General features: G+C 37.3%; 1 protein-coding gene across 1 annotated transcript; it reads right to left on the bottom strand.

The window, feature by feature from the left end:
* Positions 1–11,092: 11,092 nt before the first annotated feature.
* LOC129103042 (psychosine receptor-like) lies at positions 11,093–13,237 on the bottom strand. Its single transcript, XM_054613289.1, has 3 exons — positions 13,209–13,237; positions 12,815–12,979; positions 11,093–12,074 (listed from the first exon to the last, which is right to left on the bottom strand). Exons 1-3 carry the CDS (start codon positions 13,235–13,237, stop codon positions 11,093–11,095), a joined length of 1,176 nt encoding a protein of 391 aa, XP_054469264.1.
* Positions 13,238–13,492: the final 255 nt, after the last annotated feature.

Genomic DNA, 13,492 nt, shown 5'->3' with positions numbered 1-13,492 from the left:
ACTGTGGGGGCTATTTTTAGCTCAGCTACCAAAGGACTGGAACGTTAAAGGAATGAAGGGTGGGCGGTTTTATTTCTGCTGGATCAAGAGACAATACGAACATTTACCTAGTTGACATGTACAATTATTCCTGGTATGGGACTATGGAAATGCAGCCTTAGGGTATAAACTTGGACATACTAAGAGCTCATAAAAACAAACTATTCACCTAGATTGTGCATGGTTATTAAATCACAACCATAGCAGTTAATTGACTTACTTGAAAGCTTGAAATGACAGCCGTAATAATGTTTCTTTTTGTTTTAATACATTTAAATGTACTGAATTCTTTCACATTTTGTGAAAAAAAAAGATGTATTTCAGTAATAATTTCCACCATTGTGGATCATCACCGAGCTGGAATTCACATTTACAGACACATTTAGTCACATTTGGCCAACCGATTGTCAACCATGTTGGAAACACTTTTTTGTATTCACTTTCACTTTTATTACAAATGTCTTCAGACTTTTTAATTAATGAATGTGATGCTATTAATTTTGTACTCATCGAGCATGTTTGCATCAGTGTTTACTCCTTTTATATCAGCCCAGCACTTTTGTTGAATTTTACATTGAACTGTAAAATATGAACTTAACATGTCATGTTCCTTTTCTCATATTTCTTTTCTGAAACACGGTCAAACATTGTGGCTTCAATCATCCTTATACTGAAATATGTTTTCCTGTAGTTCTTAAACGTTGACTCATTTCAACTTTATTTTCTTTTTTCAAACAGGCCCTGACACTACTACCCGACGCCTTCTTTACATTTTTCAATCAATAAATGTATATCTAGCGTGCATTGCATGCGTTTCTGAAGGCAAGTTATACACACACTGGTTGTACTTGTAATCTGTTTTATCTGGTACCATTAACCTTTTCATGACCTGACAAGTCTTTTGTGTACAGTTTATTTTGTGAACAGATCACATTAAATGTAGTGAGTGCCTTTTTCCAGATAATAAACATGACAAAATAAATTTAAAAGGGGGTAATGCTATACTAATAACAGTATGAGCATATTAATTCAATAAGCGCTGGCGGGGTACATTGAAAGGGTATTGTCTTTCAAAGGGCATTGCTACAAAATTCTTTTAAAGCATAGGCCTTCTTTCACAGCTGACGGTACAAAGGAGTACAGGTGTAACTAATAACATTACGGATGGCTTTGTTCACCAGTGAGCCATAAGCGTGCCAGCATGCACAGTAACATGAACCTGAAACTGGGAGCAGCTAAATGGTATTTAGCCATCATTAATTTGATTATCACTATCAGGAACCGTGTTTGTAAAGATTTGCTGAGTGCTGGACAAAGAAGATGCCATAAGTTAAGATTACTGAAGCTAACATACTATACACAATGCAAAGAAAGAACTATGTTTAGCCACACACCTAGAATGACCGCTGTATTTGCTTGATGGGTGGAATAAATGCTATATTAGAGAGACTAGTGTGTATGTGGCCAGTATGCAACCTGCTCTTATAAGACAAGGGTTACTGCCGGTGTTATTTTTAGTTTTCTCGCCCCCTCAAAATATTTTGTCACACATAAAATGAGCAGTTTTGAGCTGAATGTGAATTTATATAAAAAGGTTTTCAGTTGTATTCATATTATTATTTTGGGGCCTAAACAGAACATCTTTCATTGCTAAACATTTACAGTCTTTAACTGGAATTTTCTAATGTTCTTTTTCCGGTAAGTGGCTGTGAAGAATTATGATCCATTTAACACCACTGAAAAATAAATTGTTAAATTTGACCTCTAACATAATGTAATGGGTTTATGGTGACAGACCTTCCTTTAAAACATTGTCGACCAATGTGAAAATATTCTTACCTTCGTGATCAATAAGTCATATCACAAAAAAAAAGATACCAAGGCTGGCAGTTTTGCAAAAATTAAAAGCCTTTAATAAATGAGCTGCGACTATAAAAGTTTCAACTCCTCTTCAGGGCATGTAAAAAGAGATTGACCAAGGCTGGAGTCAGCTGCAGGCAATTGCAATCAGGGTAGCGCAGGATAATCTTCACAGGTGCAGTCAAGCAGGTAGGTACGTAAATAATTAGGTTAATAAAATAAAAAATCATAGCATATTCAAAGACACATTCATATGTAGAAAAATACTTTGAAATAATTACCCCATGTAAATATATTTACAGATATGGAGCATGTGTCCAGTTGATTTTTCGGCCCCTAGCTTGAGGATCCAAAATGTTTGTTTTTGTAGCAGTCAGACTATTTTTTTTTTCCCTAAGAGAATAAGCCAGAAAAGGTTTCTTAATAGGCTACAAAACCAATTATATTAACTAGGCCTATACTAAAGCTAAGAAACTGAGAAGTCAAGATCTCCTGCAACAAAAACAAAAGGAACCAGGAGAACAAGAGAAGCTTTGTGACGCTAGAGCAAATAGTTAAAAGGAAATCATCAACAATACGTTGTGTATTTCTGTCTATTTTGAACTTATTTATATTTTAAATATGGGTATTTCTCCACGTTATTTGTCTATATATGAATGTCAATGAATATCTGATGTTATTGTTTAACTGTGCTGAACTTGTTAACCTTAAAGATATTGATGCCTTGTAGTATTGACCTAATTATGTACACACATACTTGCTTGACTGCATCTGTCTCATTTATCCAGTGCTACCCTGATTGCAACTGACTGCAGCTGACACCAGCCTCTGTGAGCTGTCACTTGTTTTTAAATGCCCTGAAGAAAGACTCTGAGTTGAAATGCAGGGCCCATTAATTTATGGATCAGAATTTTTTGCAAAGCGTCTTTGTATTTCTTTGGTTATGACTTATATTCTATTTTGATCACAAAGCTAAGTAGAAGTCTAATCCCTCTTTTTTATGGACCCATATGTTGGAGTCAAAGGGCATCTGTTTTTTTGATACAGCATGCTGTAAAAAATCTTATAAAAAAAAGGAAATGAAGACAATAGATATCACACAAAGACACAGCAAATGCTCTCAGTTTAGTTATATCAACAAAATATATCAACAAAGCTTCACTTCTGTGCAAACTTGATTGCAATGGTATCCCTATTTTCACTCAACTAAAACATTTTCAGCCTCACCATATAAAAACATGATATGAATTTGTTTTGATGCAGCTTTTGGGTAATTAAATGACAGAATTCATTATTATGTAACTGACTCCTCGCGTGTTGCAGGATGCTGGAGCCCAAGGTCTCCATCCGTGCATGTCTATAGCTTGGTGCCACAGTCACGTGTGACATCCAGTGTTTTTGTCATCCAGGAAAAAAAAACAGCTGACAGCAACACAAAAGAAATTAATCAAGAAGACAGGTTAGTAGAGGCAGACCTATAAATTGCATGTAATAAAAAGGGTGTGTGTGTGTGGGGGGGGGGGAATCCCTTCAAGGTGGAAGTGACCTTGACCAGCTCCTTTCTCTTTTGTCTGTCCCTCATTATTATTCTGTCCCTCTATCTTATCTCTGATTTTTCCCCAACGCATGATGTATCCACCACAGTTTTTTTATACATACATTTTCTATTTGTATTTGGTTCGTTAATGTATTTACTCATGTTCTAAGACAGTCAATCAGAGTCATCAATATGGAAGAGGCTGGTCAAATAGGTTTTACTACAAGGCAGAAGAAATAAATCTCTTGACAAACATGTCTCTCAAGTATTGAGCTGTGAATCCCATTGCCATAAAAGTATTTTTGGACCACATAAATTACTGTGATATTTCCATATAGCCTACAAAAGAAGAATTATACCTAAATGGAAAGAATTTTTGTGTTTCTGAGAAAATTATCATCTAAAGTATCTACACCATGTGCAGTGTTTATAGTAAATGGGGATGAAAATGATACTTCAAACATTTTTGGTATTGAAAATGGTATTGAAAATAATTTTCAATAAAATAAAACACCGCTACTAAATACACACTCAGAAATAATCAACACCTCACTAACAATAGTGTCAGTGAAAACTGAAAAAAAAAGTCTGTTGCAGTGGATCACACAGGTGTACCTAATTAACTATTAAATATACTTTATATCATTGCTCTAAGGCAACACAAGGTCTTTTTTTGAATGTTAGACATTGTATCATATAATTGGATGTTATTGATGAATTCAAACAAGGAGCTGAAGTTAGTTTAATATTGCATTTTTAGGGTACACTTTCACAACCTTGTGTGGCTCAGTGCCACAAAACTGAAAGTGAATTATGATTATTTGACACCTTTAAGTCAGAATAGCTAAAATTACAAAAATGTGCTTGAATTTCTACAGATTGCAAAAGATATATTTTCCTCAAATGGCCACTTGAGGCTGGCTCCAAAAACAAGTGAGTCCCCACAGACCCCATGTAGAAACGCCCAACTTTACAGCAGAAATAAACACGTAACTTTCCCATTTCTTAATTAGCCAGGACAGTCGTCACAAGCAAGATGGGGAAGGCCAGAGCCAATAACTTTGAGCTTAACCATGCCTCTTCAGAAACATATGGGTGACGTCACAGACACTACGTGAAAATTTTATACATTCTATGGTCGTACAAAGCAATGTACTTATAGACATGTAAACACATCAGCTTCTCTCCCAACCTAATTATCTCAGACCTTCCCTTCACTGTTTATCTGTATTTATCCCTTAGCTCTTTACCACTTCCTTCCCCTCCTTGCCTCCTTTCTAACAAATAAAAACTACTTCACATATTTCCTTCTATCCTCTTCCTCCCTTAACATCTTTTTGTTCTGTGTGCTTAGTGCTGAACCTTCCATATCAATTGTGTTATGTTACAACAAGAAGGGGGAGAAAGAAAAGGCAAAAGGTGGCTTCTCACATCTGATTGCACCCAAAGGCCTCCTTTTATAACTGGTAATGATGAAAAGTGAGTAGGAAGAGTTTGACCTTGATGGCATGTATTTTATTCATTACTTCCATAATTTCCTTGTGAGAAAGACTGCATCTGTCTCATTGGCACATGCAATTTAATGTGTGGTTTTGATTAAATTGCAGATTTAATGAGATGTTTAACAAGATTGCCGTTTGTGTGCAACAGAAAAGAAAAGATTTATTCATTTAATAATGTGGCAAAGTATTTTCATCCATCTGGCCTTCATAAATCACCACTGTGTGCTAGAGTGAGAGAAACTGAACATTCCTTTCTTACTACATCTCCAGTGCCAAAATAATATTTTGTGGCTCCATTTTTTTCTGGCATACTGACAGTAAAAAAGAACATTGACTGATGTCAACTATCAGAGTCTTGTAGCTTTACAGCTCTTAGAAAGCCATTACAGAGATGTGCAATTTATCCAGAGGGCTGCTGCAGAATCACAAATTCATCTATCAAGAATTATTTGAGTGTGAGGATGGCCCTGCATGCATGAGCACACATCCTAATCTTACTTAGTCTACAAGTGCTCTTGAATAAGAGCACAAACATTTTCAAAATGTCCATGAATCAGCCACAATGGAGGCCTCTGCGGGATTAACTCATTTCCTATGTTTGCTCAATTTTAGTCATGCTCCACAGCATGCAAACCACAGCTCTTCTTGGACAGCAATTGGTCTTGGCTCCCTCTTGTGAGTATAACTGTAATCTTAAATCATTCTTCTTACAGACAGTTGTAGTTTGCTGAACTTTGACCAGCAAAGTAGCGGGACTCACATGCAGCTGTAGGTTTCACCTCCTGGTTTCTCCAAAATTCAAAATGGAGGACGTATTGTTAAGGTAATCAACGAAACACCAAAAATAATTTTAAAGACTGAAAGGACAGAAGAGGAAGTGAAGAACGGACGTTGCATTATATAAAATTTTACAATTAACTAGGGCTGACCTGAATCACTGGCTCAAATACCACCTATATAATGTTGCAACATTGTTTAGCAATGTGAATATCCCCACCACAATTCACCCTCTTAATTCAGGTCTGAATAGGACGTTAGCGTGCAAGGCAACATTTAGTTCGTTTTTTTTAACTCTTTTGTTTGGGCAGTTGGGCAGTAATCCTACTCAGGTTCGGGAAAATATTCAACGTTGTCGTGGACTGTTTCCAAGCGAACCATAGTGCGGCTCGTTTGCAGTGAGAACAAAATAACCAACTGCAGGATGTGAACAAAAACAAAGGTGATTATATGGACTGCCCATGCGGGCGTTTGTAGAGAGGGACACAGGTAAAGGACAGGTTAACATGAGTGGGAGAGGACTAATTTGGAATTATGTCGTCCCTTGTTTGCCTAACATCTGGGCCGAACAGAACATATAGAATATGCTAAATAAGGTCGACATAAAAAGTGACGTTTATAAAGTAATTCGAGATGAATTGGATGAGAAGGCGTTTGTGTACATACAAGATCAATGCCAAGTCAAAGGAAAAAAGCTTGACAGTATATTTGAAAATCAAAGCAAAATAACTAATTTCACTCAGATTTGGACAAGCCAAACATATTAAGGCTTGTGAAAGCACCCTGATCCTGCCATGTGAGATTATTGTAAAAAGCAGAATAAGCAAGTCTCAAAAAAGTTAATTTAATTTCAAAAGAAAGCTTTAAATATTCAGTTTACAGATAATTAAGCTTCCTGTTGGTCATACATAATCAGTCAAATTGGTTGCACCTGATCTGCACTTCAGGAGTCTTCAAAAGACTGCCTCTTCCAACATTTCTGGTTTGTCTTTCTTGGTTGCTTCAGCTGTGCCACTGTTGGATTTTCTTGCTTGTTGATTCATTTTAAACATAGATTTCAAAGATTAGATGCATTTTTTCCAGCAAAATGAAACCCCAAAGAAAGAATAAAAGCAGTATGATCCATAGTATTTAAATTACACATAGAAAATTGAACGTAGATAGAATTCGAAAACGTTGAAATTAAACACAAACATTATGTATTACAGTGCTCAGATTTTCTACCCTCCTTTTTATGATTATAATTTCCCTACATTGAAGCTTTTGGGAAGTTGTTGTTGGAGCTGTTGTGAGAAAAGTGTGAAAATGCTGAGAGCGATAGTGAGGATGATGAAGAGGAAAGGTTTCAGGGGTGTCAGACAGTCACCTGAAGTAACCCGGTGTGCTTGTCATCAAACGTAATGGGAGAGAGAGAGATGTGAAATCAGCTGAGATACTGAAGTGAAGAAAGGTCACCTACACTAGGTGATGATATCATTTAAACCAGTCTAGAGAAACTGACAAATCAAGTACATCATGTGACACTGAAGAGGGCTTTAGCTCAGACCAGGAGTTGTGTTTGAAGACGGATTTTGGATTGAATAGGGATGACAACTACAGTGAAACTGTTAAGTGAACAATTTTAATTGTTGCTGGTGTGCTGGTGCCCTATTGCCTGGTGACCAGACAAATCCGCAAGCTTATGTTTTAGTTGCCCTTATTCACATTTGTGGTTTGGTCTGGCGATGTAAGGCAAGGTGCCCAGGGGGTCTAACACAGTAAAAGAACATCATCCCTGTTTTTACATTTTTTGCACATCATCTTCTCTCTCCCTCTCCCTGTCCCCTCACTTCCTGTCACCTCCTAAACTCCTCTGCCTTTCAAGGAAAGAATTGCCTGAAAAAATACTTTAAGAAGATATCAATTGTGGACTGAAATCTACTGTATTTTCCTCCACATTTATGCAGATTTATGGGGGCGCAATTTACCTTTAGAGCACAATATAAGTACAGTTATCATGACATTGGGTACTTAATAACTGTGAGACAAAACTTGATTCAAGAATTTCATACTGTATGCAACATGATTTTATACTGATAAAGCTCAAAACGTTCCCTGCTTATTGCAAATACCGTAGTTAGAAACTGCTCTTCGCATCTCTGCTCTCCAACAACTTAAGATAACTGTAATTATTGCTGGGTTCGACTGCGCACGTCTGGCAAGTGGGAGAGAAACAAGTGAAGGGCAGTGTGAAAGTCTGGATTAGAGATTGGGAGACAGCTGGGCAGAGATGTCTGAGTTAAACTGATTTATTTGTGGTTTTAAATTTGAATAATTCATCATTTAAACAGACAAAAGGGAATGAAAATGAGTGGCGGCATAAATGAAAGGACAAAACAAATTCAGACTAATGGCTCAATTTAGGAAGGAAATATTAGAGTTAAGATAGTTTTGCTGGAACAAATCCAGTTTATAGTTGTATAAACTACAGTATAACTACTGTAGTGAATACTGTACAACTTAATTCATTCTATTCTTGGCTTACATTACAAATAGCTTATGTAATATTGTTACCACATACCTCTACACTGCTATTTTTCTCTTTCTCTTTCCTTCTTTAGCACATCCGTGTATACGGTTCAGTATTTCCTTGTGGCATGTGTATGTAGATTAACCTGACTGCTCCCACAGCCTGCCTGCCAACACGCAGTGTCAGTCACAGCTGCCAGGGCTGGCTGTGCATCATGATTTAAGATCTATATGTTTTTCTTTCAACCAAATTTCCAAAGCCTTGTTGCAATAAGTGGACATTTTTAATGATAATCCACCGGAGAAAATCTGGTCAAAACATAAAGATTCAAAATGTATGTTTTGTCCTGAACCAGCTCTTTCACTTTGAACATACCGAATCAACTAAATTAGTGCAGCTCACTCTGCACTCAACCTTTTTATTAGAAGAGGCTCATGTTTCTATTAAATGTGTGTGCATACAATAAGATCACCAGTGTAGATTTCTATTCATTAATCATGCCTGAGAGATAGCAGCCCCTCTCACATGTGCCACTGATGAAACTCTGCCAACACCCAGGTGATCCTCAGTTGTCTCCATCTGTACATTCACCTGCACATTACATAAAATGAAGGGTGTCTTTTGCAGAGTCAGGAACAGTTGAAGGTTAGAGGTGGGAAGATGGGTATTCAGATGGGCTTTATAGCCTCCAGCTTCTGCTGATGCAGATTATTCAATGTTAGGTGAAGCATATTATCTGGCATGGCTGGATGGATGGATGGAAGGAAAAGGCAAGGCAAGGACTCACATGGAGGAGCACATGTCAGCCAGTCTTTGTTGTTATGAAGGCAAAATGTCACACACCTGAGTAAAAAATGGGAGGTTGTATAATATGTATCCAAATAAATAAATATAAGGAGTGCACATTGAGAGCACATGATGGGGACTCCCCTCCCATCTGGGGATATAAAGCTGGTCCCTACAAGGTTAATCTTATATATTTTTAAAAAGACCAATGGTCATAGTCTGTATGCGTGTGTGCATGATCTGCAGGCTTATTTATGGTTACTGCACATACCAGAAAAAAAACACTACAGAAAGATAAAAAAGGACATTGCATTTTTGTGTTTAATTGCTGTAATAATAAAACAATATAGGTTATGCAATAAAACAAGAGATTAAAACAACTACTCAACACGTAAACAGTGTAAACATCTTGCTGCACTTCCAAAATTGTCCACTAGAGAGCTTCAGATATCCACTTTCAGTCTGCTACATGTAAGACCAGCAATTTAAAGCACATGTAAAATTCACAGTTACTGAAAAGGTTCTTGAGCCATTTATTTGCTAATTCACAGCATTTAAGATCATAATGTGTTGATAGTGACTGATTCACTTTTCAAAAAAAATCTCACAATATATTCCTCCAATGTAAAATATTTTTTATGGGATTATGGCATTTAAGAAAAGGCAGACATTTCCTTGAGATCTGAATCACACTTGTCTGACCAAAAATACAAACAGTGTAACACAAAAAGCGCATTGATAAGTCACAGGGCTCATTAAACATATTATTTTCCTATTCACACTTTATTTAAATGATGAATGTGTCAAATGAAAATACCTCTATTTTCTTTGGTCATGTATAGAGAAGGTTTCACACAACAGAACAACTGTGATGTTTGACAAACCATGGAGCAGCTGTTCCACATGAGTCACTGCTGAAAAAGTGTTTACAGTACCTTGATAGCAGAGATGTACAGTACAAGGAAAGTACACATGTAGTAAATATGCAAGGGGGTAGACAAAATAATGTGCAGAGTTTGACGCCAAGGCATTTTTCAAATTCCCTTGAAACTATGAAAAAAACTCTAAACTATCTATGAACAAACAAACTAACTAACTAACTAACTAACTAACTAACTAACTAACTAACTAACTAACTAACTAACTAACTAACTAACTAACTAGTTTATATAATTCTACTCCACTACATGTCAGAAGAAAATATTGTACTTTTTACTCCTCAACATTTGTCTGATAGCTTTAGTTACTAGTTTCTTTCCAAATGACTATTTCTCAAACCCTTCCCGTCCAGTGGAAATTACTTATCACCAAATTTGGTGATTCAAAATGTTTTTGATAAACTGAAGGGTTAAGTGTTTATGGGTTGTGGACATTCTCTTACTTCTTAAGTTAAATAAACTATATCTAAACTCTCTGGAAAATTAATTGTCAGAAAGCTGAAATCAGGACTGTTGTTCTCAGCTCACAAAAAAAACACATTTTAGAGATGCATGGTTCTTACAGGACAGCGACGTGGTATATAAGGATCTGATAAAATGAGATGCATTACTGTACAATAATCTACCAAACAGTGCATAAAGTAGTTGAAGCAACATTAATCCAAAAATATCATGGTGAAGCACGGACAAGCCCCATTTTACAAAGGTACTTATACTTTTGATACTTAAAATATTTTTTTTGCTGTTAACACTTACATTCATAAACTTGAATAAGATTTTGAAAGAAGGACTCTTACTTGATGTGGAGTATGTTCACAGTGTGGTATTAGAACATTCATTTAAGTAAAGGATTTGAATACTTCTGCCACCGCTGATGAGGTTGTTTCCAGAATGCCACAGATAGTGTATATGGAGGTTTTGAGAAACAGACCAACTCATTGTTAGTGTTGGCCCTTTAATGAGATTTATTGTAAGGAAACATATAAACACTGTCAGCTTTGTTCTTTAACAGCTGGCAGCTTGCCATTTGACAACCGTCTCATATTTGAAGCAGTGTATTTGTGTTGTTAACTTCAGGATCATATCCTATTGTTTAATGTCTTAACTGTTGAGTTTATTACAAGGTCCCGTACTTTATTTAAATCTACACTACTTCTTCATCTCTGCTCCTCTTCTTTACCTGGAAGAAGAGAACAACTTGATTGACATTTGCCTTCCCTGTTTTAGTAATGAAGCAGTAAAGGAGAGGGTCTGCAAGACAGTTGAGGCTTGAGATAGCTATGCTTAGCTTGTATGGATAAAGGAGCCATGTAAGATTCCTGCAAGAGTAATCAACTACTGTGCGGAGGAGCATCATGAAGTGGATAGGTCCAAAGCAGAACAAAAGGGAGAGCAGAACTACTGTTAGCAGCTTCAAAATCCTTTTACGTTCCTGTTCCTCTGTGGCCTTGTTGGATTTCACTGCCTCACAGATCCCCCAGGTTGAAAACACCAATAGGAGAAAGGGAACAATGAAGCCCAAGATAAAGCGTGCTACGTTAGCCCGAGCCAAGTTCTCTGATATCGGTAGAAAGACATCAAAGCACAGTGAGAACTTGTTGTTTTCATGGTATGAGTCCTCCCATGTGATGGTGCTTGCGTTGAAGGAGACCACCAACACCCAAATGGCAACGCTGACTGCTGCTGCAGTGCCAACTTTCCTAAAGGAAGTGTACTTTAATGGGTGAACCACTGCCAAGTAGCGGTCAACAGCAATACAGCAGAGGAGAGCATCACTGGTGTAAAAGTTAGTGAAGAGAGAGTAGATAGATAGCACACATGCGTAGCCACCATGGGCCCAAACTCCTTTCCATAGAAAGTCTAGCCACAGGGAAAGGCCGATAGTGAAGGTCAGGTCACTCAGGGCCAAATTGAATAGATACACACCAAGTTCGTTCTTCTGTCTAATGTGTTGCCAGGACACATAAAGGAAGAAGGCGTTGGACGGGATGGCAGTGATGATGATAGCCAGGTAGAAAAACAGAAACGGCCTCCTCCTGGATGAACTGTCAATGGAGTAACATTCTGAAGTATTTGTACCCAGGGTTAAGTTTTCCATCGCAGATGTGGCGTTCCAGTGCTCAAACCTTGTAGAAAAAAACACAGGAAGAAAATTAGGAGGGAAAAAATCTATTAATTTCAATTCAGTTTATCCATCAGATAATACTATTCAGCCTGTGAAAACACCTAAATAATGTATTTTGTGGTTACTTCAAGTTGGTGACAACTAATTTGTTTATTTTAGCAAGTTAATCATTTTATTTTTTTGACTGTTGAGATTTTTTCCCAACTTCTACAAAACTTATGGTTTAAGTACATTTCAGTGAGCTTTGAAAATCATCTTTCAGGGTGGAGTAACTTTAAACTACTTTATTTTTTGCCTACTCAGTGGTCTGCTTGAGCCGCTTCTTAAACCTCTGATGTGGCACTTTTTTGGAAGGTGGTTATTACACAATACATCCTGCATCACCACATGACAAAAACATGGTGGAACAAAAGCAATTGTTGATCAGATCAATTATCTGAGATAGATTATCTATCTAGAGCAAGTCTAAATGTAGGTATTTCCACCTTGCTTAAATTAATCAAAACCAGTGGCCTACTGGAATTTAAGACATCATTCTAAAACATGGAAAACCTGAGTTATGGTACTTTAAGTCTTCAAGTATCAACCATAAACATACTTGAACTCAGTAAGTATTTTTTTAAAAAAACCCATAAACTGAATTTAAGTCATATGAAGGTCTACTTACTTTTTATTCACTTGGGTTTTCCGCTCCAAAGTATTTCAGCATCAGAACGTAGACAACGTGACTGTCAGTCATACGCAAGCAACATGCCGAAGCGCAAGTGCTCGTTTACCGACGAATTACTAAAGAGTTTCCCGGCTTTCAGACCGGGTCGAGACAAATGGGAAGCCTTGTGCACAGTGTGCAAAGCAGGCACATATGTCTCGGTGTCCAATGGAGGTGCAAGAGATCTGAAAATCCACCTGGACACCGAGAAGCACAAAACAGCTGTCCGAGGCGAGGGTAGTGCTAGCTCGATCACACAGTACTTTCTCAGACCAGGGAACGAGGATAGAATTATTTATTATCAAAATAAAAACATTGAAACAGATGCAGAGTGTATTCATTCAGTTGTCTTGTCTTCACTGCTAAATCAGCCAGCTTAAAGAAACAGGAAGAGTCAGCAGCTGCCTCCTTGTTGTCCCTGACTACCGTATGTCATTTACTGGGTGACAGGCCATGACAGAACAAACTACCGGTGTAAGAGGACCACAAAGCTGATTTAATTTTGGTACTAAGTCTATATGAGGCTGCATGTCTTTATGTTTGGTGTGTCAATATAGACATGGACTCAGGTAAAGGTGATGCTGATTATTGTCTGATAAAGGAACACATATCTGTTTGACTAATTGTTTCCATAACGCAGTTATGTTGTTATGGCTAGGGCTAAGACTACGCGCTCCCGAACGACACACACACACACACACACACACACA

This window comes from Anoplopoma fimbria, chromosome 15 (genome assembly GCF_027596085.1).
Source record: "Anoplopoma fimbria isolate UVic2021 breed Golden Eagle Sablefish chromosome 15, Afim_UVic_2022, whole genome shotgun sequence".
In the NCBI taxonomy this organism is placed as follows: domain Eukaryota; kingdom Metazoa; phylum Chordata; class Actinopteri; order Perciformes; family Anoplopomatidae; genus Anoplopoma; species Anoplopoma fimbria.
This window is presented reverse-complemented; position numbering and strand designations above follow the sequence as displayed.